The 18,808-nt window shown below is 42.2% G+C and overlaps 1 protein-coding gene across 1 annotated transcript in view; it reads right to left on the bottom strand.

Annotated features, from left to right (window-relative positions):
- The window catches only part of PRSS12 (protease, serine, 12 (neurotrypsin, motopsin)), a gene marked incomplete at its 5' end in the record, with an annotated part of 27,092 nt that extends 8,569 nt beyond the window's left edge, over nucleotides 1-18,523 (bottom strand). Inside the window, 8 exons of the mRNA XM_010134359.1 lie at nucleotides 1,335-1,457; nucleotides 3,492-3,570; nucleotides 3,887-4,092; nucleotides 10,020-10,161; nucleotides 13,068-13,264; nucleotides 14,148-14,289; nucleotides 14,654-14,832; nucleotides 18,373-18,523. Of these exons, the coding sequence (XP_010132661.1) occupies nucleotides 1,335-1,457; nucleotides 3,492-3,570; nucleotides 3,887-4,092; nucleotides 10,020-10,161; nucleotides 13,068-13,264; nucleotides 14,148-14,289; nucleotides 14,654-14,832; nucleotides 18,373-18,523 (1,219 nt within the window). The remainder of the gene's footprint in view (nucleotides 1-1,334; nucleotides 1,458-3,491; nucleotides 3,571-3,886; nucleotides 4,093-10,019; nucleotides 10,162-13,067; nucleotides 13,265-14,147; nucleotides 14,290-14,653; nucleotides 14,833-18,372) is intronic.
- Between the last annotated feature and the right edge of the window lie 285 nt (nucleotides 18,524-18,808).

Here is an 18,808-nt window from a genome sequence, read left to right as displayed (position 1 = left end):
CAGCAGGAACCCAAACCAGGCACGCGTTGGCAGCGCAATCGGCATGACCTGGAGCCCAGCGACGCCAGCAAGCCACTGGGAGGAGCAGGGCATGTGTTCCGTGGGGAGCGCTGGCTGCGAGGACTGCAGCTGCAGCAGCACAGCAAATACAAACGAGTTTCACCGAGCTTTGTGAAAGCGCTCTGAAGTTACTCAGAGCTGGTAACTCGGATCTTGAGTTGCACACAGAAAATGCTACTGTCTTCCTATGACCTCCCTTTTCCTCTCCTTGAAGGGGGTCTCTGAGGTAAAATAACAGAAAGGACTGCCTTGCTTTCAAGCCTTTAATTAAAGGCTTCCTCAAGAGTTTCAGCTGCCTCCCTAGTAATCCTACTACAGAGATGATGAGCGCAGGGGAACAGGAAGCCATCTCAGTGATGGCAGTTGAAGTAGGCAGAAATTGTACTGAACTTGGGCATTTCAGCCTGAAATATTACCAAGAAAAGTCCGTCATGATTTTCAGGAAATGTGAAAATGAAAAGGTGTGTGTGGCACAAAGCAAAGGTAACACTTCCCATCCCAGTAGATCTCACTCTTTACTTACTAGTGTGGAGAAGTCCAAAGTTAAAACGCTTGCAGCCCACTCGATCAAATTCTACCAGATGCCCTCAAAGCTGCAATGCTGGTTTTCCACACTTCTATTCCAGTCCGTACTGCAGCCTTTTGTAAGGATTCTAATGAAGTAACTGCTGTGGAAAGCTTCAAGAATTAGACCAGCTTCCTGATTATGCTAGTTGATGCTTTTATACTATGGTAACTTCATCAGCAGTGAATTCCTGAGGTCAAAATTACTGAAGAGGGGATATAGTAAAAACTGAACATGCGAATTGTCAGGAACAAGCTATCTGTTTCTGCAAAAATGGAACAGACATCTTCGAAAAGTAGATGATAGCTTAATGCTGAGAACTGCAGAAGTTAGACCAGGTAGATCAAAGGTGATTTACGAGGAAGTGAAAGCTGCAGACCAGTTGCTGAACCTGAAATCCCTAAGCTGTAGCTTTGTTGGAACGGAAAGGTGTGGTGTCGGATGTCTTGTCAGATGTATTTTTTTTTCCTGGAAATGATGAAGCTGCAAATATAAATCTCACAAATAATGACATCCAGAATAATTTCAAATGTATTACGGGTTTTCGCTTGTTTTTATCTAGGGGGAAAGGAGGTTGGCTGGTAGGTGTTTTTAAACCAAAGGCCAACTCTTTGAAACAGTTTGCAGCAAACTTGAACTGGAATGTTTTTGCCTATACCCAGAACAACAAAATAGTTTGAAAATACACCTCACTATTGATGAGACCTACCTTTTAAAGCAGTGTGCAGCAGTGAGGACCCAGCAGCTGCTGATGAGAGTAGCACCACATAAGAGTCTTCCATCACCATGAGAAGACTTCAGCCGGAGTGCGACCTGCCATGGCCAGCTGCCCCTGCAGGGGACGTAAGGCATTGTGGTCAGGGCACAACAACAGAGGAGGAGGGGAGCTTGCCCCGACCTTCAGCGTCAGCCCTGGTTAGTTCCTCTGACTGATGTAACTTGTGAACCCTGTTATTTACTGAGTGACAGCTGAGAATACCTTTATATTCCTGCAGCATTCAGAATCCCCTTTAACAATGGTCAGGATTATTTTACGGATTGTTTGGGCATCCAGCACTCTGAGCGCTTCCTCCCGCTGTCCATTATTTTAATTTTCCTTTCTCAGACTGTGCCAAAAATACATTCTATGGGTTCCCTGCCAAATACCATCCTAGTCAACAAACCAGAAATTTCCTGTCACCTGGAGAGGGGAGAGAAGGGAAGTTCTTGCAAAGCTTAAACCAGCATCCTTTTCTGCGTTAATATCTTTGTTGGTTCTGAGCTGTTTGAAAAGGGAAGCTGGCAAACCAAGAAGTCTAAAGCAACTGTAGAAACTCCTCAAGTAATAGATGAGCACCTTTTTTCACCCAGTGATCACCTGTTTTGTATAGCAGACCAGGGATACATATTTGCAGGCCTATCAAGGCAGGCTGGGTTATTTTCACCAGTTTAACAGATTAGCAAAACGCGGAATTGGAGCGGAGAGGGGAGAGAGGTGCATCCATAGGCAAGAGCAACACCCAAGAATAAGCAACAGGCAGGCTTAGGTGTTCTCTGACTCCTGTCAGCCTGAAGGGGGGTGCTGGGGTACCAGAGCTGCCCAGGACCGTCTAGTCCAGCACCCTATCTCAGGCCTGCCAGCACCAAATGTTGTAAAGTCAGGTGGAGGAATTTACTTGCCATAAAGCAAAAAACAATTTGGACAGTTTTTAGTTTCGGAAGATGGGATTTAATATGTCTTGCCAAAACAGGGTAGTTCAGACAGGTTTGAATCTCCTGGTATGCACGTAAGTATCCAGTTCTCTTTAGAACTTTGTCATGTTCCTTGTCTTAGTGACTTCTCGTGGCAACGAGTCCTTTTCTGACATTGTTCGTGTGTTCCTCTTCTTGATTTCTGAAGCATTTCTAAGTGCGCTGTTGGATTTCTCTTGCCTTTTTGCTCCATCTAATCACCCTGTGCTTATTTATTACCAGATCAGGTTTCTTGCTCTGACATAATTGTGCAGTCTGCTATTTGTCACCATTTTATTCCATCCAGTGTTCTTTGTACACGTATTCTGAGCCAATAATTCTTGATCTTCTTCGGTACAATGCATTATTTATTATGCTCTTTTGTCTCTTACTGTAGTAAGAGATTTACTACTTTGCTCTGTCTGACTGCATTTAAACGTTTCCTTGGGAAACAAGTGGCACAATGACACTATAGTGATACTACAGGTACGTTTTACTTACAGTGATGATACCATAAGTGTGGTTTTCACAATCCTTTTTATAAGATTCCGTGAATATATATTTTTGTGGTTACAACTGTTAAGAAAATAAATTACATCCCTCCTACCACAGCATTTGGTAGTAGTAGCAGTAGCATTTAGTTAATCCGTTTATATTAACTAAAGGCAAACCTGTCATTAAAAGGTAAGAACAAAGTGTTAACAGAAGCCCAGGGTTTATAGCTGTGTTGTCATTGAAGCTTATTTGGTGAAGGAAAACCAGGTTGTAGGCAGTGAATCTTTTTTTTTTTTTTTTTTTGGTGTAGGTAGCATATGAAACCTCGTACTCTACTCATAGCTCTCTTCATATAGCTCACATCCGAATAGCGAGATACCCTTTCAAAAAAAGGAAAATGCCTATTTTGAAAGTAAGTCATTTAACCCAATCAAGGACTAAACCCATAAGCATCTACACTTTTCAACTAATGATACAAGAATTAATGAATATTTTTTAATTTCTTACTAAACTGAGTATATTTCCGCTTCTATCTCATAACAAGCAAAAAAACCCAAAGAACAATCCTACAATAAAACCATAAATTAGTCAAACCACTTATGGCAAATGCATGTCTTAGAAGCTTTATATCCAAAATTACTTGTCTTCATCAAACATTTACCGTAAAGAGTTCTTGCCGCCAATTATCCGCTTCTGTCGACGATGTAGCAACCTCAGCCCACAAACCGAAGCAAGAGAATCTAAACCAGAAAGGGAGATGGAGGCAGCATTAAACTCAAAGTGAACAGCAGCCGATCTTCAGTGAGAGCTCACTGAAAAAACCCACCACCACCACCACGAGGGCTGAGGTTATTCTGTGCTTCACGGGGTTTCCAACAACCAAACCGCGCTCGGGAAAAAGCTCTGTAAGCAGAGAGGATTTCCCACCGCTTCTGTTTCTGTAATTCTCTGGGTATAAAAGCTTCCGTTGTGAGGCGGGACTGTTTACGTCCCTCTCTCCCTACCGTGACAGTTCCCCCCCGAACCCGGTGGCTGCCGCTCACAGCCGGGCTTCACCTCTGTTGCTGTTGCTGGGGGCCTTCTTGCTTGGGTGGTCACAGATCACCCCTGCGTCCTCGCTGTGGCGGCAGTTGTGCGTCCCGATGTCCTGCTTAATGCAGTCTGCCAGGGATCTCTCGCTTCCCGTGCACTTCACGTTGTCCACGTGGATGGGGCCCCTGCCCTCCCCGAAATAGGCCATCGTCCTGGCTCTAGCCGGACCTCTGGAAACAGAGCGCACTTCCCTTATTAAACATTTTGAGGCATCGCCCCATGTTTTACTCAGCTGCGGGACTTCAGGACGAGTAGCGAAAGACATGGAGGCTTTATCCCAAGGCCTGTCACTGGTTCACCCGATGACAGACGTTCTTCCCATTCCCTCTGTTACTCATGTAAGTAGAAAAATTAAGCGCAACAGAATTCCTACAGTTCATTACTGTTTAAAAAGTCCTTCTAAGCATCTAGGGTAGAAGGCACTACGCAAAGTATTTTACATCGCAAGGGCATTACTTACAAATACTTACAAAGCAAAATACGCGAAAGCTGCTTTTTCATAATCTCTTCAATCCTCACATAAAATCAGCATCTGTGAATGCTAAAAATAATTTGTTCTGGTGCGATCCCCTCAGGAAGGCGGGCCAGGGGAATACAGTACAGGGGCAGCGCAGCAGGGGCTGTGGCTGGCAGACCTGTTAGCTGGTCATGGTTAAGAACGTACTTCGTTATCGTGCCATTTTTCAAGAGCACCCCAGACCTGAGTCCAAAACTCGTAACGTAACCTCGTACGTCGTGCTTGTGTAGCGCTGCTGTACGCAGCCTCGAGGCGCTTTGCAGAGCGGTCAGGATGATAAGCCTGTGCTCGTGTGAGGATGAGTGTCGATCCAAAGCATTTAAATGCTGCGCTCAGGACACTGTAGTGGGGCTTGACGTCCTGATGCTTACAGCTTGCGTGCGGTGCCCGCAGTGTCGGTTCTGTGAAGGACCTCTTCTGAAAGGTGAACTTTTCTCCCGGATAAGGGAGTGGATGAACAAAAGCAGTAAGAAAACCAACATGACTTGTGCATTTAAGCATCTCATTTGGTAACTTTTTTGTGACAGAGTTTCACTTTTAATTACTTTATAAAAAAGAAAGATGTATAGATACATATTTTTTGTTGTGTATAGTTTAAGCAGCAGAAGGAACGATGAGTGGGAGACCATGCAACTGGCTATACAGAGAAGTGGAGAAGGAAGCCACAGTCCTGTCTAGGTGTGTCTGAACTACAAGTTTACGTATCGGGTAAGAGCGATTTAGTGATACTGTGATGAGAGTATTCCGAATGCTAGATAACTAAAAGGCTGCACTGCATCCCAGGTTTCAGCTTTAAACGGTACGTTATCACTGCACGCTGTGAAGGACAGTACTTCTTGTACAATGACGTGGTGGAGTGTGTTAGGCAGGGAAGTATTTCTCTCCCTCTACACCTCTTTTTTACACCTCTTTTAATACCTGCGGTGTCGGGGAAGATTGGTGAGAATGGCATAAAGAGTTTGTGTCCCTCCCCTCTGCTGGGGAGGAATGTTGATTTGTCACGCTGTTGGTGTGGCTGATTCAGACTCACGGACTCCAGCCTCAGGGGCCCGTACCCGTACACCTGACACAGGGAAGTAATTCATGAAAGCTTCCTCCTTTCTCAAACTTGCACACAGACAGCCTCGCCTGTTGGGACGGTTTTCACCACATGCTGCAGGGTGGGCAGGAAGGTTTTCTGACCTGGGATTGTTGGTTATAATGCAGGAATTGTAAAAAGCCAGGAAAGAGAAGCACGTAAAGCATCTGGCAGAGACAATACCACAAGGTCAACTGTCCTTGCACATTTTTAATTTCCATGGCTAGCATGTATTTAGCAGATAATCCAAAGCCTTAACCGACTTTGGAACCAGGACAGGACAGTGCCTAAAGAGTTTAGCAAGATTTAGCCTGTCGGTCACAAGCAATGTGTCTCTTCTTGCTCCAAATATTTCTCTTTTGTGAGTGATAATCTGATTACTACAAAAAAATGTCCAGGTCTCCAAAACCTGTGGGCAGCTGGTGCGTCCATGTATGCCATTACAAAATAGTGCAGGCACTCGCTGCAGATTCTTACCTGGTTTTGGTATCTCTATGTCAAAAAACAAAGTTTCTGCTTTGGGGCATTGCTGTGAAGTTCCTCAGGCTGTTGAAAACTCGTTTGCTGTGAATCACCACGGTGAACCATCACAGCATTCCTAGCCTTTTCCGGAGAAGTAGTTATCGCAGTTCAGGACAGAATTGTCTCTGCAGACTCTTACCACAGCTACTTCAGCAGGGCTCTGCCGCTGTTGGCTTACCAGATAAATCTCAAAGAGTGCTCTGACATCTGTGAGGTCGCACATGTGAAATATTTTAGGTGAAAAAGATGCCGAGAGACAAAGACGAAGGAGGGAACTTCATGCGTATGGACTGCAGTCGTGCACTGACGTGAACTGAACTGTGGGACTTGGACTGCAGGGACTCTTCATACCTTTGTGTGGAAGCCAGCTACCTCTCACTGTGCGTCTGTAACCTCTCGGTTTGCCTGCAATTGCTATGGAAGGCGTGTCCATACCCACTCCTAACAAAACAACCCACAAGAAACCACTGTTCGAATGGAACAGCTATCAGGAAACAAACGTAAAAATCATGATGCAAGGAGTGTAGCTTAACAGAGAAGATAATTTCATATAACTGGGAGATCTCTGAACGTGGAAGCGTTAAGTCTTAGGTGTTTGTTACATGGTGGAATGTGCTCTTGCAACTGGCTTGAGTCCACCTTTAACACACGTGTGTATGCCCCTTAACCGCTGCTTTCCAGGCAAGCGATCTGTGCGCAGCCAGCCGTCAGAGCAACTACCTTTCTGCTTGCTCGGATCTGTCCCCAGAGGCAAGGGCAGCTTCAGGTGTTACCGCCAGCTCTTCTCAGACACGTGCCATGCACGACAGCACGCTGAGCTCTTCAGGTGCAGGATTACCAGTGTTCATCATGCCGTTAATCAGGAAATCCGGTTGATCGGTATAGATGGCCAACTACCCCAGAACTTCTTTTAGATAATTTCTGGAGTGCTAATGGCAGGGTATTTGTTCATTGGTAATGTGTGTGTGTGCATTTTTCTAAGTCTGTCCTAAATGAAAGTGGTCCAATTTTACTGGGCCGCTTAATTCACTGAAAAGCAAGAGCTTCTAAAACCATCTTTTGCTCTTTACTTATCCTGTCAAAATACTTTTGTATGTTAAATCCAATCACGTAGCAGACGGTACTTCAGAAAATGTGTGTGTTCTCTTAGTGTTTATCACGCTACAAATATACTTCGATTAGGGTGCTAATAATTATGTTTTCACGACTGGTTTTACCCAATTAGTAGGGTTCTTTTATAATGTTCTTTATGTTAAGTTTTACTAACATTAATCACAGTTTCAACAAACAGCTTGTTGAGACATCTTCAAAATTAGTACTGCTTTGAACCTAGTGATTTTTGCCAGCTCAAGGGTTTTCTTACTGCAGTCTCAGAATGAAGCCTAGTAAATGGCTGAGAATGTTCCAAAGTAGGATTTTGGAACATAAATGTACAGATAAGCACTGACAACATCAATATTAGACGCAGGAAAAAACTCAGCCTATTCTCTCAATGTTTACTCTCTGCTTACACTGCCTCTTTAAGGCAGTCTTTCTCCATTTGTAACAATAAATGTGTGAAATTTTTACCCAAGGAATGCAATTCCCCCGGTAGGAAAGATGTGAGAATTAAACAGCATCGCAGAGGGAGCTGGGTGATGCTGTTTAGTTCTGTGATCGGTCATAATGAAAACTGATGTCAGCTTCAGCATTAGGGGCTTCTTGAATTCCTCCCAGGAAAAGGTCATAATGTGTTTCTTTCTGAAGAAACAACATTCATCAACCCTCAAGCTCAGGTACATGAACCCAGAAGCCTCAGCCTTGCTTTGGAACAATCGAGTCACCCCTAAGTATCATTTGAACTTCAGCAAAAAGATCTGTGCGTCATCTCCCGGGCCCAGAAGCAATTTTAGCTCGTCAGCGCACGAAACGGCGTGGTCGGGTTTGTGGAATGTAACTGTCTAGACACAGGGTCACCAAGATCCATCATTTCCGACAAATTTCTCCCGATTTCGGGACCCTGGTTTTAGATTTCTAAAATGCGCCTATCCCTGGTCCTTCAGGAGACATGTGCTCTGACGTGTGTCTTAACCCCCCTTTCTGCAGTGACACAAACTGAGAATCCAGCCGGTAGGGGTGCAAGGTGGGGGGAAGGGGTTGAGTTTGATCACCTGAGGGAGACGTGTAGAAGACCAGAGAGGCTGAGGGCGAAGCAGGCGAAACGAGGGATTCAGTGCGAGATTAAATACAGGTCAAGGTCTGTGGTTCTGACGCCAGTCATCTACTATTTATAAATACGCTTTTCTAAACGAATACCAGGCAGTTTTTAGAAGGCAGACAGTGTGTGTTCAGACATTGTTTGATGCCACTTGGTTGCACAAACTTTACACTGTTAGATAGAGCAAACAGATAACGTGGTTTGTATTTCTTAAGCTCAGATTTCTTTACAGATACACCCAGAGAAGACATTTCACTAGTCTCCTGTTGTATTTCACTAGTGTCCTGGGTACCTTTCAGCTCATACTAGTTCTGCTATTTATGTGTTTGCCCCCTCGCTGTTAATCTTCACTGCTCTCTAGGTATCCAGAAGAGAATTGCTTATGAGTGATGTCAGCATTATTGAGTGACTTAGTTCAAAGGTGACACATACACATTGCGGTGGTTTTAATTAGAGGCTGTTATTGTCCCGTGCAGGTCTGTTCCTCTATTAATTGATGCTTATGCAAATTACTGTCATGCAGGCCAAAGCCATCATCCTTTGTGTAGCAGTTCTATCAAATCTCCAAGATACATCAAGTCAAGCCAGATTAGTAAATGACAGGGAAAAAAAAGAAACTGGGATTCAGTAGCTGGTGTCCCTACTTCTCAGCCTGCAGAAATCACATCCGCACCTTGTGACACGGACACTGACCTGCTGCTGTATTTCATTTTAAAATTAACAGTCATATTAGAACCTATAAGGATTTTGAAGCCATCATTAAGGTTCACAAAAGATAAATGTTAACAACATGCAAAATTCTATCTTTCAGTGAAAAAAGATCAGTAACTCTTTAAAAAACAATACAGCCATTACCCCTGAAATTTTAGCTAAATTCCAGGCTATTTCAGTAAACTGAAGTAAACCAAGTCTAGGTTCTGAATAATTGCATTTTCTTTGCTAGTGTCATGAAAAAGGCATTTCAAATTCCCCAAGGTTTTTCCCAAGTAGACTGTTACATCAAATCACTAAAGCACTAGCATTTAGGTACCTTAAGTTTTTCTGCGTTGACTAAAGATGACTCAATGCAAAGATCATACAAATGAAAACTGTCTCTTAAGTATGGAGAAACACAGAGCTCTCACACAAAATCAGATACAAACTGGAGAATCTACGCAGTTCACAGAACGTGTAATCACCTGTGCTAGTGGAGAGGTTTATAGCAGTTTCCCTCATTTTTTCCAAACTACAAATTTCACTCTGACTTTTAAAAAATGTTTAGAAAACTGAAAACAGAAGATGAAAGAATTAAATTAACAGTTTGAGCGGCAAAGAGCACTAAGCAGATACACTAAATCAAATTCTCTTCTCACTTAGTGCAGCTAAGTATAAAAAAAATTAAGAATTGGTGTTACATGTTTCTATCATATAGACATGCGGCACCAAAAGTGACAGTGTTTAGTCAATAGCTTAGTAATATCCAATATTTAACTTCTAAAGAAACATTTAATAACTAGTATTAACTTGCATTTCAGTTGCCAATCAGACTGTGGTATTCCTTTGCATATTGCAATCCCCTTCCCAGTTATGCCGGTTAATGAATACTGCTTTTGAAGGCACAGCCTTTCTGCTCCTTATACAAACAGCACAAACACGGCTCTCTAAAGGAATGCCAAACCGACAGGTTTTCAAAGGCACAGATTACGTTATCGGACATTTGTTGGGGATACTTGGCTGCGGAAACTTCACATTTGTAGATACAGCGAACAGGTAACTTCAGAAACATCTTAATGAGTTTTCTTACTTGTAGCCAAGCTGTCGACAGACCACAGCTGCATCCTTATCCGACCATCCATCATCACAAATCGTGCCCCACTGGCCATTGATAAAAATCTCTACGCGTCCTTCCTTCTTATTCTCACCATCCATCAGCCTGATGGGAGGACCTGGGAATGAATGACTGCTGTCAGCTCACAGCGACGGAAGCAAGAACTAGTACTTTCCGTTATTTTCACCCCATTCAGTTTACAGGGTCAGCCGATGTTTATGTTCAGCCAGCTTGATATCAGCTGTTAAAGGAACCACATTTTTCCTGGCTGGCAAAACCAGCATTTTTTGCTGAGATGGTGGTTATGTGGAGTGGTAGCAACCAGTTTGAGAACAGATTTATGAATGGAGATGTGGTTAAATTCACCTCTAAGTTTTCTGCAAGGAAAACGTGTCCAGGTTGTATGGGTTTCCTATCAAAGCAAAAAATGCGGCATCTTGCTCTGTAGCGTGTGTTGTGTGGTAGCATCATGTTCTACAGCATGCTGTTCTGGACTAACGCATGATTATTTTTCTAGCAATGTCACTTGATTGCTTATTCGGGGATATCCATAATACAAATCTCACTTGTGGACTTTCTGGATTAGTCGGACTTAATTAATCCTGGTTCGTTCAGTGCTTGGCCTGCAGTTAAATTTTGAATCATTAGGCAAAGTACGTACCTGAGTCACTGTCATTAAAACCTCATTTTACCACACAAGCAATGCAGGTAGCCCCAAGGCAGTCAGGGCTTCCTCAGAGGCCGCTTTATAATGTTCAAGTGAGAATTGCCTTCTAACTCCTTCAGTATGACATATTTTGCAATCCTAATGCTTTTTAGAATAATTGGAAAGACTCTTCCTCACCCTGCAAACCTGTTCCTAATCTTTCTAAATCTGTAAGGACAAGAAGTTACTTAATTATGCTTTTAAATATTAAGTAGTATTTTGAGACATTTGCATTTGATATTTCATTCATATTAATTTAGGGTATGAATAACTTTTGTATACCAAACCTTTCTCTAGATCAGAGCTAAATCTGGCCTAATTCATTCATTAAAAGAGGAAAGATTTGAAAACAAAATTAAAAGTCTGTTTGCTTCAGATGTCATTTAAAGCATATTGGTTATAATGGAGTTCAGACGGTCTGGACAGCTACACAAATTAACTTCACCAACTTCCGTTTAGCTACGCTGTCATGATCTTACATACTAAACAAATGTTGTAGTTACTGCCTTCTATCTCAGTTTCAGCGTTCCGTAGTGTCTATATTTCCTCAAGTCATATCCATCTACTAATTTCTCATATTTTTCCACTTAAGTCATCCTTACAAGGAGAAAAAAGGATTTTTCAAATGCTGGGAAGTAGATAGTAACAACAGAGACTTTGTCCGCTTCCCAGTCAGAACCCTTGTAGGAAACATCAGATTCACACTCTTCATTTTCGTGTTGAAATGATGTTATTTTGGAAGAATATGACTTAGGTGAAAATTATATTACCCAGCTAGAGGCATGGGCGTATAAATGGTATCATACAGCTGTTTTATTGTGATCTCATCTTCTTGTGTTTTAGAAAATATATATATGTATTTAAGAGCACAACATTAATATAACTTTCTGGTAGTAACAGGGGATGTGAGAATGTAACCGTACGGCTGCATTTAAGTGGACCAGCCGTCCTGCAGCTGAGACGATATTTTATAGGAATCTGAGGAAAGCAGCACAGACGGTTTGCATCTGTAAGGAGAGCGGTCATGATCGGAATTCCTGTTATTTTTGGTCTGAGAAAATTCTTTCTACCCAATATCATTTGACATGGACTACACATAATGGAACTGTTGTGCAACATGAAACACTCACTGGATTCTGAGAGGCTGGGAGGCTATGACAGAAAAGGCTGTACGAGGGAGAGACTAGAAAAGCGCACGTGGAAGTGCCGATCGTTGGTAACCAGCAGGTAGCAACGTCTTTCAGCGAAACCATGTCTCAGTTTGCAGCTTAGACCTTCGGTCTGTAATTCCCAGAGAACTTCAGGCACCCAGGCACACATATTTGTCAGACTGTAGTAGAAGCCGTGAATTTAACTCCACTAGTTATCATTCTAATTTGAAAATGGGCTAAAATATACTGAGTAAACTAAACAACATCAGCAATAATTTTGTAAAAGATCACCCACTAATAAGCTACAAACTTCGTATGTAGCAAATTGTAGAAAAGAAAGTCTTTTTCAGAACTGCTGAGCAACCCATCGTTCCCCTGTAACTTTTTCTGTGTATGCCTGAATTCTTGATTAATTATCTACATGTGGACTCGGGAATCTTTGGTATTAATTTGTATATATTTTGTTCTACAATGTCATTGTGTAATTAATATTTTTCTCTCATTTCCTTTCTTAACTGTCTTTTTTTTTTTCATACAAGTTTGTCGGGTTTTTGACATTGGTTCTGGCTCTTTCATCTGTGTGTTTGTAACATCAGCCTGTCCTGGTCAGTAAATGGGATCCGTTCACCCAGTCATGATATAAATTATAGACAACAGTAATACAGAAATAACTTCATGCTTCTCACTCTTCCTTCTTGCTATCTGAACTTCCGCTCCTTCTCCATATATATTTTTTTTTGATTGACTGAGGAGGATAAACTATTGACTTTATATTTCTCACGCTATGTCTCCAACTCCGGATAGCACGAGGCAGTTACTCAGAACCTGGGGAGTGCTGAGTGAAGTGTGGGATACCATCAGGAGGTGCTGAATAGGCCTGAAACCCGCTGAAGGCTGAGAGAGCAGGATCTCTGGAATCTGACCTAGTTACCTTACAGATCTGTGTGGATCTTCTGTGTTCTAGCTGTTCGTGTTCCTTTAAACAAAGCTGGATTACTTTCTATGACCTTCAAGAGAAACATGAGCTTTCTTCTCTTCCTGCTCCTTCTTTGCGCACATCTGCCAAATATTAACATCCCGAGCATCCTTCAGTAATCTGTTCTTTTCTCGGATCTGCACCCACTGCAATACTGCTCATACTGTCACTTCACCGAAGAGGTGCCTTACCAAGTGAGAATTTATGGCTGTCGTTTTCTGGGTGGCAAACGAGCCTGACGTCCTCCTGATGACTGCAGTCGTGCTTTCCCCACTCTCTCCGGGAGCACTGCAGGAGGTTTGTCTCCCTCCCTGTGCAGCTGACATCGTCTAACCAGATGGGCTCAGAGCTTCCTTCAGAGTAGCTCTCAGGTGCACTTTTTCCATACCTGCGTAACACATACATGTACATACACATAACAGTGTTAACCATGAGAAGAGCAGGTTCAGTTAGCATTAAATTCAGTAAAAGCACCATATGCTGCCGCTTTGGTAACACTTTTTTTAAGGAAATTCTGTTACATTAATACAAACTTGAGAATGTAATAAATACCTTTGATTAAGGCCTCCCTTCAACCGAGCATATGGCTGTCTCACGGACTTTGAGAATTAAAGCACGTTCCTAGTATTACACATATATATTTAAATGTCACAGTCTGGGGAAAAATGAGACAAAATTCTGTTTCGAATGGGAGCTGTTACATTCTGAAGGCAGGACAACAATCACCCAGCGAGAGTGTATCTTAGTAGCCACAGTCAGTATGAATAGTGAAGAGGGAATGCATGAAACTCTAACGGGATTTTTTATAAAATATGGTTCTCAATACGTAACAGTGTTCCATGGCCAGATTGTGGGGTTTTTCTGAGCAAGATCCAGAAGGACTTGGCTGTATCTGGAAAATGTTTGTGATTTTTAATGACTGTTCAACAAGATTTTGAGAAATCAAATTTGTATAGGCAGAACAGCAATCAGTTTTTCTCTACAGCATATGCATTAATCTCAGTTAGCCAAAGAGGTGATTGGAAGGAACTCGGTGAATAAAGGCTGCTGAATCACAGCCTCAGCTGAAGCTTTTTCTTCTACCTACGCTGAGGCCATAAGTAACCCTTTGAGATGGGGGGAAGCAGGCTTTAAAGGACTTTTAACTCAGTAGTTTCTACGGAGCACTCAGCTAATACTAAAAACAGACCCTTGGATAATGTAGACTCATGTAAATGTTTGTCATCATTGTCAAGTCAAAGAGTCAGATATCTAATATCAAGTAATCTTACTTAAATCCCAGCTGCCGGCAAACCACCTGTGTGTTCAGCTCTGTCCACCCGTCACCGCAGACTGTGCCCCACTGCCCGCTGTAATAGACCTCCAGGCGTCCCTCGTGACTGCCTTTCCCACTTGTTAGTCTTAATGCACCATCTGCGGCAGTAACAAGTAAGGAAAAACAAAAACAAGAATCAGGTTTTCTTAGGTCCAGTTATTGTTCTAGAAGAAAGTTATTAAGATTGCGTTTACTGCATCTGACCAGAATATTAGACTGCTAAATCCAGTGCTGATCCCCTGATGTAATTTAACGAAATGAAAGAAATGCCACAATGCCCCTGGTCAGCTGCGAAGCATTGCATAACGCAGTGGCTCAAGTGCAAGAGAAAGAGCACAAGATGTTGTTCCCCCAAGCCCTTATTACGTTACATGCATCTGCAAACTTTACAGCTTCTCTTTGCAGAGCTGCAAACTCTGCGTTTGTCACTGCTTCCCTGCGTGGTCACCGTAACTGAAGTACCTGTGAGAGGTGTGCAGGAAACGCCAGCGTCTTCTTTGTGGACGCAGTTGTGTTCTCGCCAGGAGCTTTTTGGACACTGTTCTATCGTGAGCTCATTTCCTGTGCACCGCACCTCATCCAGCAGCACGGGGCCTGAGCCTTCCCCAAAGTAAGCCTGGCTCCATGCCTTGGCGACACCCCTGTCGAAACGTAACGACCACCAGTCAAGAGCAGGCAAGCGGAAGAGCCTGGGACACAGTGGAAGAGCTGCAGTGTTGCGTATCCAGCTTCTAACCTCGCAGAGGGGACTGCCGCAGGAGCCCCTGCTCTGGTAACCGGCACCTCAGGCAATGCGGCGTGGTTCCACAGTCTGCTTCAGCATCAGCTGTGGCCATGGAGAGACTCACACACACCATTTCCACACTTCCACCGGTCAAACGTATTTAGAATATCAATACCAATTGTTCTGTATCTAGGAGATTTTCCCTTCTGTCCCTTTTGATTTCTAAGCATAACTTTCCTAGAAGAGATTATAGATGTACAGCTTAGGTATGGGGATTCTCATTCCAATTTTCATTTAGTCTTTATACATAGTAAAAATAATCCGACATATATTTCTATGGCGACTTTCATCTGTTGTCCTCAAAGCACCTTAATCAAACCTCAGATACCCAGAGGAGGCAGATAGAAGTGATGGTTCCCCATTTAGTCACGTAAAAACCACGGCAAAGAGATCTTGAGTGACTTGACAATGTCATCCCCCCAGTCCGTGGCAGGAGAGGAACAGAAAGCAGACCAGTGACGAGCCTTGCGTGTGTTATACTCCACAGGTCAGCATCGAGGCTTTGAGCACAGAAACCTACACAGGCTGAAACGCCCCATCGTTCAGCATTACAGAAACTACCTGGTGTCTAACGCTTGATGAGCGTCTATCAGGACGCTTCCACTTCGGTTTAAGATACCACACCGTTCCTACGTAAATGGCTTTCAGGTTGGGATTCTTTTCACTCAGTAGTTTCTCTGCTCATATATCCACCCTGGTTTTTATAGGAGTATTTTCATTAACTGTCTTCTTTTTCAGCTTCTAAGATTGAAGTGACTATCTAAATTTTTTACTATAAAAGGTCTTGATCCTTTTATTTCAGGATGCAGTAATTCAAACTCTTAGCTGGCTTTTGAGACTGTGTGTCAGAATAATACATTGCTGCAGGTTTTTTTCCTAAGTTCCAGTAGTTTGTATTTTTATGGCACTGACTCATTAATTGACATACGGATTTAGATAGGTGTGGATTTCACTTCTAGTGGTTCGTATAAATAGGTAACAGTCTCTCTTTTTTTTTAAAGGAAAACAATACTACATTTACAATTAGCAATCATACAAATTCTTGATACACAGTAAAGGGGCATGGGAAAAAATAACAGCAGTAAGAGGCTTATAAAATTAAATTAGGAACAGGAAGAAGTTCTATAAAGAGGAAGAAATTCATGGTAGACCCCATGTAGATGGTAGTGCTCAGTAAATCAAAGCCACACAAGAAAGGTACATTAAATAAGCTGGGGCTTGCTTTTTCATTTTGTTTAAAATCAGTTTGGTTTTAGTATTTTCAAGGCAGTGTGCTTCATTAACCTTGAAAATGCACTGTTAATTTTCAGACTACTTCTCTGATGACCAGCTGCCTTCTTCAAGTGGTGAAGAACATGGAAAACATCAAAAAGTGGCTCTCATTTACTCAGTAGGGAGAAGAGTTATAATCTGCAGTTGCTTCAAAGAAGCAGGTAAGCAAACCAAAAATATCCTCACTCAGCAGGCAACATTTGAGCAAAACATCCAGCTTCAGTCTGAAGGTAGTACTTTATTTTTGAGAGAGTTTTTTTAATTAGACATTACCTTTTCTTCTGAATGGCCTTTTGAATTCCAAATTACATACTAACAGACAGCTTGTTCTGTTTTTTTTTTTTTTCCTTTAGCAATGCCAAGAAGAATTTTGAGAGATTGGAAATTTTATTTTTCCCTGAGATTTGCAAACATTTCCTGCTTGGCCTTACTATTCTTTCATTAAGTTTGTTAAATAACCGTGCATTTTTATACGTAGCAATAATTTACTGAACACTAGTATTTCGCAATGCTGGAAATGGGAAAAAAAGCCAAGTCCTCCATCTCTTGTATTTCATAAAGAGCTGCTTTTTGAACTGGCTGAAACTGTGAATGACTGTATAGTTAAGAAAATGTAACCCATAGGATACACCAAGGGTGATATCTAATTCAAATGTAGGTATCCGATTTATATTTAAGCATCTCAATAAATAAATATCTTAGTTTTCTGATGTACCAACATAGGCTCTGTGAGTTTTCAGCACTTCAGGCTCTTTTTGTAGAATTTAATAAAGATGGACTGAAGAGCCTACTTTCAGGATACCTATTTTATTAATATAACCCTAAATTTATTACAGAAAGCCTGGCTTACTGGTAGTTTTAAAGATGATTTAAAGATATGTGTAAGATAAATTATCTTCAATAAGTCTATTGAGTAGTATTTGCATATATACAAACTGTACACAAAAAGAAAATTTTTGTACCTGGCTTCCATTTCTTGTATTATTTTAATTCTGATGCAAGTACAAATGTATAGAAAACATTAGAAAAAAATCATTTTTTGTTAAGGAGCTGGCTGAAATCAAAGATATAATGCTTGACTACCCTGAATGTTGAAAACAAATTATACCACAATCTAGTCAGATTCTCTGGAGTTCCAGTAAAGCAGAGACAACACATCCCACTACTGTAACATTCATCGTAACTCCTACACCAAATTCATCGTAATCCTGGCAGGGCTGAACAGGCGAGTCCTGTTCCAGTTTCCTCTGCACTAACCTGCCCAGTTCTCATCCAGTCTCTCAGACATAGTCCCCTTCTCCTTGGCTTTACAGAGTATCTAGCTCCTACTTCTTTCCTCAACGCTCCTGGCCTTTCATCCCAGTTGTCCCCACTTCCTTCCTCTCTGATCCAGCAGTTCTCCTATTTGCCTCCCGCTTCAGCAGCATCTTCCCTCAAATACTGAATCCTTTTCTTCTGCTTGGTATCAAAATCACCCTTGGCTGTTCAGAAGAGGAGCAAGAAAATCCTGTTCAGCTGCCGTGACTATATTATGGCCATGCTTAGTTCAGACAGAATCGCTGATGAGCCGCACTGTCCAAACTTCAAAGAGACCTCTCCTCAGTATATGCAAACAGACAATCTTCAGAGACTCACGACTGAAACAAATCTTGAGAGATTCTCTCAGGCATGCCAAAAACCATATCCTTCCTGACAAGGCAGGGCTCTTACTCCAAAGCAAGGAGGCTGTTTGTTAGACTCCTGAGTAAAGTGCACGTGAGGGTTTTAACAGTCCAAGTTAAAGTTAGTTCAGTTTCTTCACCTACTTTTTTTTTTCATTGAAACTCTACTGAAACTGTAGCGAGTTTTCATTAAAAAGTCAGCATCTATTATGAGACGCATCCTTTATCTGTCCTACAGACAAAATTGCCCCTATCATACGATACTGAAAACTGGATCCTGTAAATCAAAGTTCCAGGGAATTGAAAGTAATGGTGTTGTACCCGAACCTTCTATAAATAATTTTAGTTACCGCTTCAATGTATTAGTGCAATTTTGAAGGAGCATCTTTTGACAACTCCAAGCTATGGATCTGACTAACTCTTCTGCTTTGCTGCTAGAGTAGAAAACATGTAGAAAAACAAACCCAAGGCCAAGCTGCCGACAGACGACTTCAGCATCTGCATCATCCCACTGATCATCACAGACAGTCCCCCACTGACCAGCGTGGTAGACTTCTACTCTTCCTTCGTGAGCGTTGTTCCCACCAGCCAGCCGGACCGGAGTAAAGACAGGCGCTGTGATCAAACACAGAACATAGGAAAAGGTCATTTCTTTCCCAAAACATTATCCTCATAGTAAAGGAAAAAGAATACGGTTTCTCTGGCATCACTCAAGACCCACACATTTTCTCTAGTTAGCTGGAAAACCTGAAATTAGGCTTCTCAGGAAATGAGTCCCCCTAAGCTCCACTCGCAGTAGCTGAAGAATGTTACACAGACAGGTAACCAAAGGGATCTTGAGTTACTTAAGCGTCAGAGCGCCCACAGATACTGAGGGCTGTGAAGCCAAACACTACGATC

This window comes from Buceros rhinoceros, unplaced genomic scaffold (genome assembly GCF_000710305.1).
Source record: "Buceros rhinoceros silvestris isolate BGI_N320 unplaced genomic scaffold, ASM71030v1 scaffold32944, whole genome shotgun sequence".
NCBI classification, from domain to species: Eukaryota; Metazoa; Chordata; class Aves; order Bucerotiformes; family Bucerotidae; genus Buceros; species Buceros rhinoceros.
Note: the sequence above shows the minus strand (reverse complement) of the source record. Positions and strands in the feature narration are given on the sequence as shown.